We start from the raw sequence: 19,214 nt of genomic DNA, 5'->3' as shown, positions 1-19,214 counted from the left end.
AGACCGTGTCAACAGCAGCAGCAGGGCCTCCGGGGCTGGACCACATGGACCCCGGCAGCGGGGCCTTCCATCGGCGTGGCCAGAACAGCGTGGCTATGGCCATTGCTGAAAGGGGGCAAGAAGCCAGGTCAGGTCTCCCCCTCATGCCCAAACCCCCCCTCCCCCACACTGCAATCCCCTCAACTTCCCTCCCCCTCATGCCAATACCCAGCACCCCCAACTTACTCCGACACTCTCCCTTGTTCCTGCACCCTCTCTCCTGGCCACACACTGCACTCTCCCTGAACTAAAAGGTAAGATCTGCATCTTTATTTATTAATGAAGTTGCTGTAAGTAGGACTATTATTGACATTAAAAAGTATCACTGGCAGTATCAGACCCGTACCTAGAGGGTGAATAAGTCAAATCTCAGCACTCCATCTCTGAAAAGTTGCTGACCCCTGTCTTAGCGCATTGCCTGGGTGCCGGAGATATGTGAGCCCTTTAAACTGCTTCTATTTAAAGGGCTCGCACTTATTGGGTGGCTGCGTTGCCTGGCAGCCACTCAGCAGGCACAAGCCCTTTAAACAGAAGAAACTGAAAGAGCTCACAGCTCTCAGTCCCACTGGCCCATTGCCTGGGAAGTGCCCAGGAGGCATGAGCCCTTTAAACTGCTTCTATGCAAAGGGCTTGTGTCTGCTGGGCGGCTGCCAGGCAACATGTTAGCAGTGGGCCCAGGAGCTGTCAGCCATGTTATGTGAATTCTAAGCCTCCACCCCAGACAACTCTGGGAGGAGGCTAGCCCCCAGCACCCTCCCATCTACTCCAGGTACCTTGTATTGGCCAGAAGTCAGGAGGCAGGAACCCCAGGCCAAGCAAAGCTCCTGGCAGGGTAGTTCTCAATCCCGCCCCTTCTGCCTGTGGCCTGGCCCCTTCTGCCTGAGGCTTGCGGCTATTTCCAAAATTTGTGAAGTGGCTCCCTTTAAAAAATGATTGCCCATCCCTGGTCTAGTAAAAGGGCATTATACTCTAGATAGCATGACCACAGGGTGGCAAGTAAGGGGCCAGAGATGGGGACCAGGACAGCTATAACCCCACTGGCCCAGCAGAGGCAGGAGTGGAACAAGGGACAGCTCTACTATATAGTTGAGAGTGTGGGAAAGAGTGAGAGCAAGAGAGAGAAAGAGAGCGCGCGCGTGCGCGTTCCAGCAGGGGACATGCACCCCTCCCCCAGCTGTGCCAGTGGAGACTTAGCCTGAGGAAGGGTTCACCCTATTTTTGTATTGCCCACTCTCCTCTTCCCAGCATGGAGAGGAACTTCTCACCTGGCCCCAAGCTGCTGAATGTCATAAGAGGTGGCTGGGGTTGTCCTGCATATTAAACCCTTCATCCCCATTTCAAAACAATGATTTAAATAAAGAAAAACAAAACTTATTTGAGATAAGGAGCTGAGCAACACCAGATAAAGCTTCTACTTTCAAATATACCAGCATTAACTCATTATTATTTTATTTATACAGTTACTATGGGTTCATAACATCCCTAATTGATATGAATAAAGCACATCAGGAGAATATTAAAAACAGTTAGACCTCCTGAAAACACAATTATCCAAATGTACTGCTCCTCAAATTCACAAGCCTTCAGATTAAGTCAAAAGCATAATGAATCATGCCTAAAAATAATTGGCTTCTATCTTTAATTACCTGCAACCCAGAAATGTGCATAAAAGCATCACGGAATAACACTGAAAGCAATAATTTTCATGTAGCGTATTTGTAATTGAATAATTTAATCTGTGTTGATTATTTTTAATAATGAAATATTCTTACCTGAACTAATTTAAACATTTCATTTTGGAGCATCTGTCTGACAGCTTCTGAAACATTTGATGGTTCTGCTATCAACTCTCCTTCCTGGACTTCTTGCTTCTTTGAACATCCCGGACCATCATAGGGAACACTTGATATACCCGTAAGAGAAGGTTGATCACCACATACACAAATCTCTGTGTTACTTGAAAGTATTGGGAATAAAAACAATAATTTTTAGATACTTTCCAAGATATATGGATTCTGAACACTGAACCTAACAATACTTCTAAAGCTTTTAAAAATTTTCAGGATGAAAAAAAAGTCAAGAGACATTTTTAATTTTTTTTGGGGGGGGGCCGCCTCTAATGGGCAGCAGATATCTGGCCAAACCTGCTTAGATTCTGTGATCTCACAGGATTGCAGCACAAACTGGTGTGGCTTAAAGGCACATACCAAAATATGCAGTAAATGCAAACATTATTTATACATTTATTGTAAAGTAATACGCTAAATATCATATTAACATTGAAAATTTAATAAGAATAATCTGTAATTTACTACATAAAGCACTACAGTTTATCTTACCTAGGAGCATCTGCATTCATTTCTAAACCAAATGAATGAGGAACAGTGCTGGAAACAGCCTCAGTCAGACCAAAGAAAAAGACAAAAGGTAAGTTTATTATAAATTTACAACCTTTTATTATAGGTGTATCATTTTTTCAATATATGAAACAATTTTTGAAAGATTTTGTATGTAAAACACAAGCTTGTTTACCTATGCATGTAAATTTAATCCAAGTCATACTGAACTGAGTACCTTCTATCCTTGTATAACACTGCAACTAAGGATACAACTGTTGATTGTTTATGTTAGGTCTCCATAGCAATCATTAACTGACAAACATAATGGTTGAATAGATTTTGACTATTCACACAAACACTAAGCAATAAAAAAGCATGAGAACTTATTTGACTTGGCAATACAAAGGAAAATCTCATATTTAGGGCACTTTGTGAACATGACTGAAATTTGTATTTCTAAAAAGAAAAGGTAATATAATGCAATAACTCCTGAGGATGCTATTAATATGCACTATTTTAAATGGTAATAAAATACTAATAAAGTCTTTAGAAAACTATGTAGTTTTAAAGATTACAATAAATTGCAAGCAAATTGAGGACATTATTCCTATATCCATAATCATAATGTAAGTATTAGAAAATAATATAATTACATGCCTTCATCACCGGTAAGGCATTATCTGGAATTCTAGAAAGTCAGAAGTGAACATTTTATACTAATGTAAGTAAAGTAAAGTAAGTAGACTCAAGCAGTGAAACAGATTGGAAGGAGTGACTGACACAAGTTTGCCAGCTTGAAAGGAGTTAAGCTGCTTTCTTCCAATCATCAAGAAAAATATCAGGCCAGCAACTGGGGACCTTGATTCCAGACAGTGAACACAGCATAAATACGAAGTGACTTTCTTTGAGAAAATTACAACTGAATCAGACAAGTAAACGACATAGATTATCATTTCAAACATAAGACCATGAGACACACTTAAGGAAGAGAGCGTCTCTGCACAGTTCTTGTAATTCCTTGTGTGTTTCTCATTGCAAATACAAATGCTTTAACTCTTTAAAAATGTTTTGATTAATACAAGCAAAGGGAGTTCTCTGTAAAACAAATCCTGAAAAAATGTCATGAAGTGAGTTGACTATTTTTTGTAATCACTACAGAACACAGTTGCTTTATTTTTAAAATACACATTCAGTGTCACATAACTACTTATGGCCAACTCTGTAATAATACACTAGCACATATAAGAAATGAAAGGTGGGTGGAATTTAGTTTTAAATGGCAAGTATATTGTTAAAAGCAAGAGCAAATATTTTAATTAAAAGAAATAGCATGACTATCTCTTTATGAATTTAACATGGTAGCAGTACATGAATTCTTTTGAAATGCTAATGAAATCAGTTTCCTCTTACCCATTTTGTTTGGCTATTTTTCCCTCTAGCTTTTCCATCATGGGTTCTTCCAAGGGAGATTCTACATCTAGTGTAGAAATATACTGCAATTTCAAACGATGCATATGAATATGTATATATTTTCTTCACCATACTTCTTAAATAGATTATTATTAAAATCTTAGACTGCTGACATGCTTCTGATTAATTTCATGTGATCAAGTATAATCAGAACATCCTACCTTTACATAGCTGCATTGCTACAGAACAATAGCAGGGAGATGTCTTAATGACTTCTTTAATTACATTTAAATTTAATTGCATCTATCATGAGTTTTAAACCATTTCCAAAACTCAATTCATTAGATTATCATGGAATCAGGCCTGTGCAGTGGTATAACCTTGTTAATCAGGCATCCCAGTATAACTATTCCAGTTGGTAGCAAGGAAACAAAACAATTATAAACAAGCAAAAAGCCAAAAAAAATGCATTACACGTCAAAAGGACTAGCCCTATGAAGAGGAAGTTACTCACTTTGGCGAAGTAACAACAGTTCTTCAAGATGTGTGTCCCTGTGGGTGCTCCACTGTAGGTGTTGGGCTTGTCACAGTGCCGCAGATCAGAAATTCATCAGCAGTGGTATGCTGGACCGCGCCGTTTCTTATAGCGCGAGGTCCAGCTCCTGCCAGTTCCGCCTAATCGCCAACTATCCGAAAAACATAAAGGACAAACTCCGAAGTGGGGAGGAGGGCAGGTAGTGGAGCACACAAGGGGACACACATCTCAAAGAATTGTCATTACTGCACCAAGGTGAGTAACTTCCTCTTCTTCGAGTAGTGTCCCCGTGGGTGCTCCCCTGTAGGTGACTTCATAGCAGTAGTCCGACATAAGGAAGGTGGGATTAAGAGTTAAGATTTCACCACTGTGGACAGCACTACAGAGGCAACTGCTGAATCACTACTGAAATTATTGGGGATAGCGTAATGCTTTGCAAAGGTGTAGTTAGAGGACCACATGGCAGCTTGACAGACGTCATGTAGAGGAACTTCCTTGAGAAAGCCTGTAGAAGCTGCTACTGCCCTGGCAGAATGGGCTCTTGGTGTCTTGGCACCGGCTTGTTCTGCAATGAATAGCAACACACTATGCACAAGATGATGAGTTTGGAGATGCATTGTGCACAGACACACTCGCCTTTAGAACAATCAGCCATCAAAATCAACAGTTGTTGAGATTTCCGGAAAGGTCGTGTTCTATCGATGTAAAAGGCCAGTGCCCTACATACAGCTAATGTGTGGAGCCTTGCATCTCAACAGGATGTGTGTGGCTTGGGGTAGAAGGTTGGGAGGATGATGGGCACGTTGATGTGAAAATCCAAGTTTATTTTTGGTAGGAAGGTTGGTTGAGGGTAGAGTATAACCTTATACATACTGTATAGGGAGGAGTAGCAGAGAAAGCAGTGAGCTCCCCTACCCTGCATGCAGATATTATTGCTAACAAGAAGGCAACTTTCATGGTTAATAGCAACAGAGGGCAGGTCACCAAGGATTCAAAGGAGTGTCATGTTAGGGCATCCAATACCAGTTCTAAACTTCATGGTTGAGGCAGCTATGTGGTGAGTAGCGATTTACCACCCCTTTTATGAATCTCTTGGTGATCGGGTAAGCAAACACCAAATAGCTCTCCACTGGCGGTCGGAAGCCAGTGATAGCAGCAAGGTGAACCTTGAGAGATGACAGCGCAACACTGGAATGTTTTAAATGCAGGATGTAATAGAGAAAGCGATGGATGGGGCCAGAGGGTTGGATCTAGATTGTTGTCCAGGCATCAGGAGCAAAACCTATACCACTTGTGCAGGTAAGTAGTCTGAGTAGTGGATTTCCTAATCTGGAGCAGGACATGTTTAACATCTTAGGAACAGATCATTTCTGTGTCTTGGAACCAACTAGGAACCATGCTGTGAGGCGAAGGTAATCAGGTTGAGGGTGCAGTAGGGTTCCCTGGTCCTGGGTCAACAGGTTGTGGCATCTGGGTAAGGAATAGGGTGGGTGAGGAGACATGAAAAAGATAGAGAAGCCATGTCTGAAGTGGCCAAAAAGGGGCTATGAGGATTACTGTTGCGTTGTCCCTGGTGATCTTTTCTAAGACTCTTGGTATCAGGGGAGTCGGAGGAAAGGCATAAAGCAATTGAGCACTCCAGTCGAGGATAAAAGCATTTCCAGGGATCTTGGTCCAGGGATCTCCATTAAAGCGTAGTACTGGCATTTCACATTTCAATGTGTAGCAAATAGCTCTATGGTCAGGAAACCCCAGAGTCAGAAGACGTCTTGTAGCACTCGATAACATAGCTCCCACTCGTGGTTTGTGACAAAGTACCTGCTGAGTGCATTGGCAATGGTGTTCTTTTTGCCAGGTACGTATGATGCTAGAATCATTACGTCATGGCGGATGCGCTTGTTCTATAGGCATATTGTCTCTACACAGAGGGAACGTGATTTAGCTCCTTCCTGACATGTAGAAAACTGTGATCACATTGTTGGTAGGCACCCTGATGGTGTGGCCTCGGATAAGAGTGACAAAGTGCTTGCAATTCTAGGACATTGATATGGTGAGAGGTTTATTGTATAGATCAGCAGCTCTGAATATAATGGCCATTGTAATATGCTCCCCAGCCTACTAAAGATGCATCAGCCAAGGTAGATGGACAGGTACACTGGCTAACATATTGGCAGGAATGGTCCACCAACTCAAAGACTTCACCACTTTGGGTGGTACTGCAATTCTCCTGTCAATGTCATGTATGCCAGGAACGTAGACCAAGGCTATCCAGTGCTGAAGGCACCATAGGTGAAACCTTGCATGTGCTACAACATATATGGTAGCTGCCACATGCCCCATGAGTTGAAGGCGGGTAAGTATGGAAATCGTGGGGCTTGTGGAGAGGACCTGTATGAGATCCTGAATAACCTGAAATCTGTGTAACGATAGGTATGCTCAGGCAGTAGATGAGTTTAATAGTGCGCCGATGAATTCCAAAGATTGTCGTGGTGTCATTGACGATTTTTGGAAATTGATTATAAGGCCAAAAGCTTCGAAGACTGCCCTCGTCGTGGTGGTGAATTGCGGCATGTCATCGAAGGATGAGCCCTTGATCAAACAGTCATAGAGCTAGGGGAAATAATGATTCAGGCTCAACGGAGGTGGGCCGCTACAAGTGCAAGTGTCTTAGAAAAGACTCTGGGCATCAAAGACAGACCGAAGGGTAGAACTCTTTATTAGAAGTGCTCGGCTTCGACAACAAATCTTAGGAAATGCCTGTGCGCTGGATGGATTGTGACATGAAAGCAGGCGTCCTGCAGGTCAAGGGACACAAACCAATCCCCACTGTCGAGAGCTGGGATAATAGATGTTAAGGTCACCATCCTGAAAAGAACAGTTACTTACCTATAACTGTTGTTCTTCGAGATGTGTTGCTCATGTCCATTCGAATAAGGTGTGCGCGCCACGTGCACAGTTTCTCCCGGAGTGTTTTCCCAAGTGGTACCTGTAGCGCTGGCAGGTCGCCCCTTGGCGTGGCACCGCTATAGTGGAGCGTAAGTAACCCTGCTGGCGCTCCCCAACCTCAGTTCCTTCTTGCCGGACGCTCCAACGAAGGAAAGGTAGGGGGGAATTGAATGAACATGAGCAACACATCTTGAAGAACAACAGTTACAGGTAAATAACCGTTCTTTTCTTCGAGTGGTTGGTCATGTCCATTCGAGTAAGGTGACACTCAAGCCGGACCCCCAAGGAGGAGGGGTCGGAGCACACGGATAAAAATGCATAGGCAAGTGTTGAAACAAACCAGCAGATGTCTTTATTCAACTAACGTGCAACAGGAAAACAACAGATAAACCAATGTGTGACACACACAGTTACAGCATGGACCTGAGGACTGCAGTACCCAGTTGGGCATCCCCTCTAGTCTGTCATGCCAGCGCATAATGCAACATAAATGTGTGGACAGAGGACCACATGGTCGCCCTGCAGATTTCAAGAATCTTGTGCCCCAAACGCCACCGAGGACGTGTGCGCCCTGGTGGAATGCGCTGTAACACGCGGCGGGTCCCTGCAAACTAAGCTGTAACACTCCCTAATACATTCGGAGACTGAGTTGGATAATCTCTGGGTCGAAATAGGGAGCCCTTTCATCCTATCAGCAAACGCAATAAACAATTGTGGAGATTTGCAAAAGGGCTTTGTCCTGTCAATGTAAACAGCTAACGCATGTTTAGCATCAAGGGAATGCAGTACTTCCTCCTTAGGGGAGCTGTGAGGCTTCGGGAAGAACACAGGAAGGTCTATCTCCTTGGACACGTGGAAGGGCGACACTACCTTGAGGAGGAAGGCCGGGGGAGGGCGGAGCCTGACATTATCGGCTGAGAACACTAGGTATGGTGGGTCAACCGTCAGAGCCGCAGCTCCGAGACCCTGCGCACCAAGGTAATGGCTACAATAAAGGTCACCTTGAGGGATAGATGCTTTCTAAAGAGCAGGTGACTAGCAGCTCAAGGGGGGGTGACATCAGTCCCGAAAACACTAGGTTGAGGTCCCATTGAGGAACTGGGGGCCTGATTGAGGGAAACAGTTTGTCCAGACCCTAAAAAAACCTCTTGACTACCAGGTCCGCAAACAGGGATGCATCGGCAGAGCCCACATGGAAGGCAGAGAGGGAGGCTAAGTGCACTTTGACTGAGGAGCTAGAGAGACCATTAGACCATAGTTCAAACAGATAGTCTGGTACGGCCGGGACAGAGGCCCAGGACAGGTCCAGCCCCTGTAGGGCCACCCAGCGCATGAATCGCTTCCACTTAGCTGCATAGGACCTCCTGGTGGACGGCTTCCTACTACCCAGGAGGACTATTTGTACCCCCTGAGAACATTTCCTTTCTGGCTGCATTAGCCATGGATAAGCCAGGCTGTCAGGTGAAGAAACCTGAGACTCGGGTGAACCAGCTACCCGCTGCCCCAGGGTTGGGTCAGGAGATCCAGATCCATTGGAAGACCCATGGGCTCCACACACACCATTTCCACCAGAACGGGGAACCAGAACTGTCTGGGCCAACTCGGGGCTATGAGAATGACCATAGACCTGAACATTCTGACCCTGGACAGAACTCTGGGGATCAGAGGGAATAGGGGAAATGCATAGAGGAGACCCCGCGGCCAGGACACGGTCATGGCATCCCCCCTGGAGTGGGTGCCCAGCCCCAGGAACGAGAAGTAGCGAGGACACTTCCTGTTCTCTGCCGTGGCAAAGAGGTCTACTAGGGGACAGCCCACTTGTGGAAAATCTGAGTCAGGACCTCGTCTTTCAGAGCCCACTCATGGGCTCCGAAGGACCTGCTCAAGGCATCTGCCAACAAGTTCTTGCACCCTGGCAGATATTCCACCTGGATATGGATCTCGTGCTTTATGCACAGGTCCCACAATAGCAACGCCTCTCGACACAGAGGGGACGACCGGGCCCCCCCTTGTTTATGTAGAACATGGCCGTCATGTTGTCCAGGTGTACGAGGACTGATTGGCATGAGACTGATGCCAGGAACGCCTCGCAAGCTTTCCTGACTGCCCTCAGCTCTCGAATATTTATGTGCAGGGCCCGCTCCAAGGGGGTTCACACCCCCTGAGTCCTGTGACAACCCAGGTGCACCCCCCAGCCGAGGTACATCTGAAAGGGCTCCCTACTACATACCATGCCCTCCTGTGTCCACCATTGCAGGGAAACGAGCAAATGTCATATGCTCTGGACTGGGGGAAGGAGTGATGACCCTGCATGATTTATGGTGGGTCTTAGCCGGTACCAACAATTGTGCTAGTGCTGACTTGTCTGTAGGCTGCATATAAGGTCTAGTTGATGCCGGCTGCAGTGCTGAAGACAGTGCTGGTGTATCCTGTGCTGGCAGCGCCGAGTGTGCCAACTGCACCAGTGGTACTGCTGTAACTGTAGGTGCTGGATCCAGCCCTGAGGCTGGTTGCAGTGCCACAAATGATACTGGTGCCGCAGGTGGTGATTTTCGCATTAGACTCAGCCCTGGTACCAACATGCTACAGCTTGGTTTTGCCTTCTCCAGACAGCAAGTAGGAGACATCCCTGAAGTGCCCAGATTATCTCTGATGCTAACAAGTGTCGGTATCAGCGAGTTGGAGAGGGCCTCTTTTTCGCGAAAGTATGAGGCCCTGGTGAGATGGCCTGGCACCTCTTGGCTCTACGAGAGTCCGATCTGTGCAGGGAGGGCTCCATCTGTGAAGGCTGCAGTGCTTTATTAAATAAAAACATTATGAGCCTCATCTCCCTGTCCTTTCGTGCTTGCGCTATTAATTTGGAGCAGTGAGGGTATTTTTGTGGGATATGTCCCTCACCTAGGCACATAATACAGCAGGAGCGCCAGTCCAAAGCGGGCATGGGTTCCTGACAAGTGTCACATTTTTTAAAACCAGGTGATCCTGGCATGGTTTTTCTTCAAGTGATTTTCTCTTCTTTCTCTTGGTTCTTACTTTTTTTTTTTTTTTAATGCGCTGAACTGAGACATCTGCATATCCTTTCTTTTGTTTGTTTTGTTTTTTAAACAGCTATAAACTTACTGCTAAGATTAATTAAACTAAGACTACAACTACACTACTGAATGATTAACTCACAGAATCTGACAAAAGGGAACTCACTCCGTTTGCAACCGAGGATGGTTAGGAGGAACTGTCGGGAGCCACACCACGCGATCTAAGACATAGCGTGAACAGTACAAGGCGCCTGCTGAGCATGGGTCTGGCAGGCCACTGCTGACGAATCTCCGTTCTGCTGCACCGGGACAAGCCTGACACTTACAGTGGAATACCCACGGGGACACCACTCGAAGAAGAAGAATTATTTCCAGGAGATGCAAAGACTCTAATACTAGTAAGCCACACTGTAGAATTGAGTGCAATAGTCGTGCAACCACTAAGCGCTTTTAGGCCATTCATTAGCTAAAACAAGGAAATAAATGCATTTTAAATATAATATTTGAAGTAAATATTTAATTAATCAGAGAGTAACTTGCCTCCTCTTTTTGTTGTATAAGTTTAATGCTGACAGAAATACTGGGACTTTTTGGAGCTCCAAATGGTTCTTCAAAGAGTTCTATGAAATGAAGAGATATAATTCACAAAGAAAATAAAATGCATATAATCAGCAAACTTGACAACTTTATTAAGATAAAGGGATAAGGTATAAAAGTTAGATTTTTGCTAAAAGAACATACCTTCATTTTCTAAAGTTGTATCTACTTCCTGGAATGCTCCTACTTCATCAAAATCTATTACTCCTCCTTCAGTACTGTGAGTTAGAGAATAATTCTCATTCATTTCATTCTTTTCAGAATGTTTTGTTTCTGTACATATACTGTAAATTGGAATAACAGAACAAATTACAAAAAAGTGAATAATACATTTATGTATGACATATGGAAGTATAAAGGGAGGCTATATGAGGTGAATAAAATCAGTGATTTTTTAAAAACTAAAAATCAGATTTTTTTATTTAAATTGGATTTTTCCATTTAAAAAAAATACTTTTTCTCATTTAAAAATAACATTTACAATTAAATCTAATCACAAACATGCTACACATAAACTTACTCATAAAAATGAATTAGGCTGGACAAACTAGTCATTAACTACTAGCACTTGCTTCTAAAAAGTCCTGGGTTTTCAATTTCTGTTTCTCAGCAGATTAAAAAGTAACACATGCAAAGAAAGACACAAGCTGGATAGGATTGTTTTTGTTCTGTGCTTATGTGATGGTTAACCTTGGCCAAGCACAGCAGAGGAGGTAGTTAAAGATGGAGAGACAGTATGCAGGAAAGGACAGAGGCAGCATAGAAAACAACAGAGGAGTGGACTATAAAGAAAAAAGGAAGACATTATCCAGCATGCACACAGTTTCCTACATTTCTTTACACTTTTGCCACAGAAACACTGTCATGGCTTCTATTTATAAAGAGAGACCCTATCTAGGAATATTTTTTTAAAAAATTGTTTCCCGAGTAAACAAGGAAAACATGCCAAGTATTAGCAGTGCAAGAAGATGGTGCAGGGCCTAGTTTCAAGAATGAAACATTATAAAGAAAACTGCTTATTGGGAGAAAAGATGTAGATATGGCCGAGCAGATCAACTAGTTATTAACTTAAATAATTCACTTTGCAATGCATCATTCTTCAAGACAGTATGCCATTTAATAGAAGTGTGATTTGACAAGTAAATTCCCAAGTTGTTTGCTATGTTGGATGTTGCTAGGAAAAAAAAGTTTATCTTGACTCATCCTTCTGGCTTGTTTAATTAATTATCTAGGTTTAGAATCTATTACTCAAGTATACAATACAGATGGCTGCATTGAGAGAAATCTAGAGTTGCCAGTTGCCACTATCATTTTCTTATTAATACAAATACAAAATACACGCCCCTTAGTTTAGAACATCATGGGCATAGATCATAATGATGCCATGTCTATTCTCGATTTTACCTCAGCATAACTCAGTTTTCACAAGGGAACCCCATTCTATACCTGTTTTCTCAAAAACAGAATTGCCAGTGAGTTCAATGGGGCATACTCCAAAATTAAGTATTATCTAAGTGCAATCAGTCTTAGCTTTTTGGTAACTTGGAACTGGACCTGCATCCTTGCTGAAAAAATGTAAATGATTACTTCAGTAATAAAGTGAGAAGAATGATGATTCAAAATCATTTTTTAATTTTGTTTCAGGATCCCATTTAAGCATAATGACTTAGACGACTGTCTGCAATGACTTCAGAGTCATCCACTGGTGGCAGCAGAGCTGCAATTAAATACATTTCAGACAATAAATCATAGAACCATAGAATACTAAAATTGGAAGAGACCTTTATAGGTCATCAAATCCAGTCCCCTAACTTCATGGCAGGATCAACCACCATCTAGATCATCCCAAATAGATGCTCATCTAACTTGTTCTTAAATATCTCCTATAATGGAGAGTGCAACACCCCCTAAACAATGTATTCCAGTACTTAACCACCCTAACAGTTAGGAAGTTTTTCCTAATGTCCAACCTAAACCTCCCTGGCTGCAATTTAAGCCAATTATTTCTTGTCCTATCATCAGAGATTAAGGAGAACAATTTTTCTCCCTCCTCCTTGTGACACCCTGTTAGGTACTTAACTGCAATCATGTCCCCTCTCAATCTTTTCTTTTCCAAACTAAACAAAACCAGTTATTTCAGTCTTCCCTTATATGTCATGTTTTCTAGACCTTTAATCATTTTTGTTGCTCTTCTTTGGACCCCGGACCCTCTCCAATTTCTCCACATCCTTCCTGAAATGTGATACCCAGAACCGGACACAATACTTCAACAGAGGCCTATTCAGCACAGAGTAGAGTGGAAGAATTATTTCTTGTGTCTTGCTCATAGCACTCCTGTTAATGCATCTCAGAAACATGTTTGCTTTTTTTGCAACAGTGTCACACTGTTAATTCATATTCAGCTTATGGTCAGCTATGACATCAAAATCCCTTTCTCTAATATTCATCCCTAGACAGTAATTTCCCATTCTGTTTGTGTCAAACTGATTGTTGCTTTCTAAGTGGAGTACTTTGCATTTGTCCTTATTAAACTTCATCTTATTTACCTCAGACCATTTCTCCAGTTTGTCTAGACGATTCTGAATTATGACCCTATCCTCCAAAGCACTTGCAACCCCTCACAGATTGGTATAATCTGCAAACTTTATAAGTGTACTCTATATGCCACTATCTAAATCAATAATAACAGAACTCATCCCAAAACTAATCGCTGTGGGACCCCACTCCTATAATGAACCCTCGACTATAACAGCCAAATGGCTTGGACCCCCAGAGGTTCATTTCTAAGTCAGGATGTCCCATACCTTCAAACATCATGTTTTAATGTGTCTCTTGAAAAGTGGTCATATTTAAATTCCTTCCCATACCCTCATTGCAAATAATCTTTAAATCTAATATTTTTGCTGTAAATTTTCTATAAAGAAAAAATTTGCAATATTTCATTTTCTGTATACTTTTTCAATAATATTTTGAATGTCCTAAAAAATAAGTATAGGGTACAGCATGCCACGTGGAATTTGTCCAGACAAAAGAACATCAACATAAATAACATAAATAATATATATAAACAACAAAAGCAAAGAGGAATGTGAAAACTGCACAATGAAATGTTATCGGATCTGGTTACAAAACTGATAAATGTTAGGACAATTAGAGAAGAACAAGTTTAGTTCTGTGTCAGTGGAATTATTTATTCATATCTGTACAGAAATCTCTGCTGTGTAAAGACTATAGTTAAATATCAATCAAATTCTGCTCCAAAACAGCAACTCACACTAAACTCCCCAACAACCCTAAACAGTTAGGAATATATGTGAAATCAAAATTTGGCTGTAAATCAAGAAGATATAATTTGTACGTAGTATATTAATGTTTCCCACTTAGCTGAGCAATTACATAACTTGAGTGCTCTAGTTAAAACATTACCCTAAAACATTTTCACAAGGTTCATCGTGAGCATTTACATCCTGGACAGCATATGGCGTTTCTGTTGATGGAGAACAGCTTGAATTCACACTGCTTTTTTTCTGAATCTTTGATCTAGTTTCTGGTAGGGGTGCAGAGTTCATTAGGTAATGATCATCTGGATTCTAATAAAACAAAACCCAAAACACACATTCAAAAGTCCTTCTAGATAAAAATAATCTCTCAATTGTCAGACTCTCTCTCTCCTATTTAACATGTTTCATTTCTTCTTAATTACACATCCTTTTCTCTAGTTGTAATTTTACAGACTGAGATTTCACAGATATTTTATAGAATGAAGATATTGCAGATTTCACTCAATTAGAAAATGACAGATTTACAAGATGAAGATATTGGAGATACTTTGCAGACTGAAGATATTCCACATTTCATACAATTAAACATGCCAGATTTATGGGTTGCCTGTGCTATTGAAGTTTTATCTCCTTTCACATCCAACCTGTGCACTGAATGAGACAAAGAATCCCGTGGATAAACTGTATGAGACCATTGGTCACTATAGTTATTATATAGCCGCTATCATTAACAGTATGTAAAAATTAGAAATTGTTTCAAACTACCAATGACAAATGGGAAGAAAAAATACATTTGTTTTTGGGCATCAGCAATAAAATCTTGTACTAAATTCAAACAGTTAAACATTCCCAGAAATAATGTCAGAGCCAGAAAAAAAAAATCTATAATATTGTATATAACCAGAAGCATTCAGTAACATCTCTGGTGACTAGAACATTCTGGTGATACTTCAGTTATTTGTTTGTTATAAATCATGTGTGTCATAAGAGAAGAAACATCAAACAAAAGCAAATCTACTCTATCTAGAAGGAGAAAGAAGGCTCAGCAGAAAGAAAACAAATCCTCATAAATCCATGCTACATGGAGGGAAGACAGGAAAGAAAGCCCCAAGCTGCCATGCCAGATCCAGCACGTGGGTAACAAAATGGCTCTGTGCACCACCCTTTTCATTTCCCCACCAGGAATTTGCATCTGAACTCTCTCTTTTAAGATCAAATACTCCTAATTTCAATAGACTGTCCTTATATGAGCCTTTTCTCTTCATTGTTCATTCATCTAGTTACTCTTTTCAACTTTATTATATATTTCTTCAAACAACAACTAAAATTGGACACTATAGCAAAAAATTAAGTGTCTACTCAAATACAATGGTATCTAGATAAATTACATACATCTCACAACACATCTGGATCTACAACATAAATCTTCTCACCCATAACAATGCCTCATAGAAAGAACTTCATCACTCTTGGAATGTTTATCTCTTCCTAGCAACTCCTTAAAGAGAGGTTGATACGCAGTATTCTAATCTTTACCTGGAGTGCAGCTAGAAGGTAAAAGTCTCATGCAAAAGTCTGTTACATTAAAGACCATTTGATGCTGGTCTTTGCTATTACTATTATCTTTGACATGGCAAACCTTTTCATTGAGAAAAAATATAACCTGGTAGTAAAAATTTTCCTGAAATGGGTAAATTACAGGTATAGCTGTTGTAATTTATAAAATTACAGAAACATGCATATAAAATCCATTATATGGATTTCTGTTACATAAAATTGCCATCAATCTTTCCAAGTAATGGAAATTATTCACACTTTTTTTCCTATTGTTGAACTATATTCATAGCTCTACTCATTGTGCACTCATTTTTGCAAATTGTTGATTACTTACATGCTACTGAACATGAATTAACATCTTTAGTATTTTGACGATGTTTAAAATACACAAACAAATAAAAATAACCTGTTTTAGGTGACAAAATGTAAATGTTCTTTTTTCCCTAAGTCAGTAGATAATTATTATTCAACAGCAATAGAGAGAGAGAGAGAGAGAGAGAGAGAGAGAGAGAGAGAAAATACCAATCACATTTAAGCCCTTAATACTGCAAATGACTGCTGCTACTCAGAGCCTCTCTGATTTAAAGAAGGTTCTGCACGGATGCATGGGGGACATGTGCGTGGAACAGCTTGTAGGATTTGATGAGTATCTTTTAAAAAGGCATGGTAAAAAGCAAAATGATACTGCATTTTAAAAGCTTTACTTTTAACATTTATGCATGTAAAAAAATTAATACAAAAATGCATAATATCTAAAGTTTAATTAATTATAATTCTAGTTCTCTATGCTACTTATTCAATCTTCTTACCTTAAAGTTAGTATGCTTAGCTTGCAATTCATCACAAAAGGGCCGTCCTAAAAGCCATAATGATGTAAGTATAGCAGCTGCTGATGTTTTCACATGCAACATTGGGCGACTCTCTTGAAATGACTCTACTGTGTTGGTATCACATAGCAATCTCCTATCAGACCATCTGATCATCCATTCAAGCAGTCTTGCAATATTGCTAAATTCATTCTTCAATTCTAGACCAAGTTCCTCTCTTGGTATAACATCATTCACATGAATTGTTTTGTACATATATTTATAGGTCACTGAAGTTTGTAGAATAGAGCAAGCATGGTCAGACAAGGTCTGGGTTATTGGTGTAATAGTGATTTCTTGCTTGTTATCTTGTGCTCTGTAAACTGACAGGTGGTTCAGACCAAATAAACCTTTCTTTCCCATGTATTTCTTTACTCCATTCATTGAGTCACACATTGAGGTGTCTGCTGGTTTTAAAACTGAAACAGACATTTGGTTTTCCAAACATTTTTGCTTTTCATTGCACAAGGAAACTGGTTTGGAATCACATGATGCACGAGTAACAGCATAGCAGCAACCAGCTCTAAACACATTCTGGCTGTTAGTTTTGCCCTGTCGACGTTTCAGTGTTGTGTGAACATCAAAAAGGAGAGAGTGCAGTTCGTGTTCTCTAAGAAGTTCAGAAAAGCTGATCAGAAAAGGAATCCCAGGATCGCTGCAATTAATGAGGTCTCTTTCCAGCACGTAACTCAAAAAGAGATCTAAAAACTTAACATATTCATCATCATCACGTTCAAATTCCCATGCACCTACCACAGGCAAAGTATGGTGATTAGGCAAAATTGTGTGTTCTTTTTCTTTATGTTTTGCTTTACAATTAAGATATCTTATCTTATATGCAGTATTCTTACGACCAGTTTGTTCTTCCATGTGAGGCCATGTCTCCCTACAACACAGCAAAACATGAACACAGAAAAAAATCAGAAGGCTATTTCTAATTCTCTCGTTTAAAGAAAGATTTTTAATTTCAATAAAGTATGTTAACAAAACTGTCCTCTTCTTTTCTCCTTTTTCTATTTTATTACATAAAAGGACATAAATTGCAAAAAAACTTACATTAATGGAATAGTAACATGACAAAATTGATATAAAATATATTAATAATTCACCAACTAATATATTAACTTAGTATCACAATGTAACTCTCATTGCTAATAATTTCTAATCTAAGAACAGAAAACATTAAAAAACAGATGGTAGAGTAGGAAGGTGGGAGGAACTATAAGAGTGTACATGTAGGATATAAATTAGTAAATTTACCTATATGTAGATAAATTATGTAGGATAATTATTACATTTTTGTGGTATGGAAAAATGGAAGTATAAAGGAAAGACTATAAAGCAGTGTTCGCAAGCTCACGACTGAGTAAAGCAGATCTTTATACTGCTTTAAGGAGCGTATACAGGGATACACAAACCCACCAACCACACCAGTTCCTTCTCAACTCCAAAGCCGGAGACCCCACACAGCAGAGGGGAAGGAGAGTGCCAGGTGAAGCATGCGATGGCAGCAATCCCTCAAGGTCGAGGATAAAATAACTTCCATGGGTTTTTAATTTTTTGGGAGTCCAATCTTTGAGCTGCAACTCATTGGAAAATTTTGCAGGTGATGTTGGAAGGCAAGGCCATGATTGCTACATGCCAGTTATCGGTCTTAACTGAGAAAGAACTGAGTGACGAGCCCATACCTCACTATATGTCCTCACTTGGGAGCAAAAGGAGATTCTTTTCAGGGGTGTAGGGTCTCAGACATGGCTTTTTGATCTCCCAGTATACACAGGGATGCAGACATCCTACAGTAGAGCACCCAAAGGGATCTATACTTGTAAAGCAGTCCAATATTGTTTTCACTGATATTAGGAAAACAGCAGCTCCTATCTGGAGGCATATCAGGTGACAGCACCATATTCAGGTGACACAGAATCTGCTATAAGTTGAGTTCTTTGCCATAGGGTTAGAAAGACAGCGGGAGCTACTGGGCCCTAATATCCTGGAGCAGGTGCCAATAAGAGGGTCTGGTGCATGAGCAAGAGAGGAGCTAAAAGAACCAATATTCACCTGTGATTCCCCCCTACCAGTAAAGATTGCTGCTGACTGAAGCAGTATGCATGCTAGGGATGTTAAATATTGGTTAACTGAATAGTCATTCAACCTCATGAATTCTTATCAGTTACTTGATTATTCTATAGTCCCGGGGGTGGGGCTGGCAGCCAGTATCTGAGGAAGCAGTGCAGGGTGCCAGGCGGGAACTGGTCCATGAGCGGAAACAGTTTAAAAGCTAGCTCCCAACGTGGACCAGCTGCCTGTCACCCTGCGCAGCTGCCTCTGATACAGAAGAAGTAGTGCAGGGTGGCAGAAGCCCCTGTCCCCAGGGGGAGGACAGGGGTTTGTCTGAGATCCTGGACCTGGTGTGAGCCGGAACTAAGCCAGGGCCTGTCCACCTTGCTCCTAATACACTTCAAATGCAGACTCACAGCAGGGGTAGCCTGCTAAGAAATGTTCTGGAGAGGGAGGGGAGAGAGGGAGAAAGAAAGAGAGAGAGAGTGTGTGTGGTTTATAACATTAACCTATTAGCTTTTACTTATCAGTTAATTGACTACAGTATTACATCC

General features: G+C 41.1%; 1 protein-coding gene across 4 annotated transcripts in view; it reads right to left on the bottom strand.

Moving 5' to 3' along the window:
* Positions 1-19,214, bottom strand: part of CPLANE1 (ciliogenesis and planar polarity effector complex subunit 1) — a 170,529-nt gene that overhangs the window by 49,651 nt on the left and 101,664 nt on the right. For all 4 annotated transcript variants that reach the window (XM_089779416.1, XM_075932522.2, XM_089779415.1 and 1 more), the window contains exons 26-32: positions 16,546-17,488; positions 14,325-14,488; positions 11,043-11,182; positions 10,842-10,921; positions 3,789-3,871; positions 2,379-2,426; positions 1,812-1,995 (exon numbers count right to left, since the gene is read on the bottom strand). In XM_089779416.1, the coding sequence (XP_089635542.1) occupies positions 1,812-1,995; positions 2,379-2,426; positions 3,789-3,871; positions 10,842-10,921; positions 11,043-11,182; positions 14,325-14,488; positions 16,546-17,488 (1,642 nt within the window). The remainder of the gene's footprint in view (positions 1-1,811; positions 1,996-2,378; positions 2,427-3,788; positions 3,872-10,841; positions 10,922-11,042; positions 11,183-14,324; positions 14,489-16,545; positions 17,489-19,214) is intronic.

Source organism: Pelodiscus sinensis, chromosome 6 (assembly GCF_052426305.1).
Source record: "Pelodiscus sinensis isolate ZL-2025 chromosome 6, ASM5242630v1, whole genome shotgun sequence".
In the NCBI taxonomy this organism is placed as follows: domain Eukaryota; kingdom Metazoa; phylum Chordata; order Testudines; family Trionychidae; genus Pelodiscus; species Pelodiscus sinensis.
Note: the sequence above shows the minus strand (reverse complement) of the source record. Positions and strands in the feature narration are given on the sequence as shown.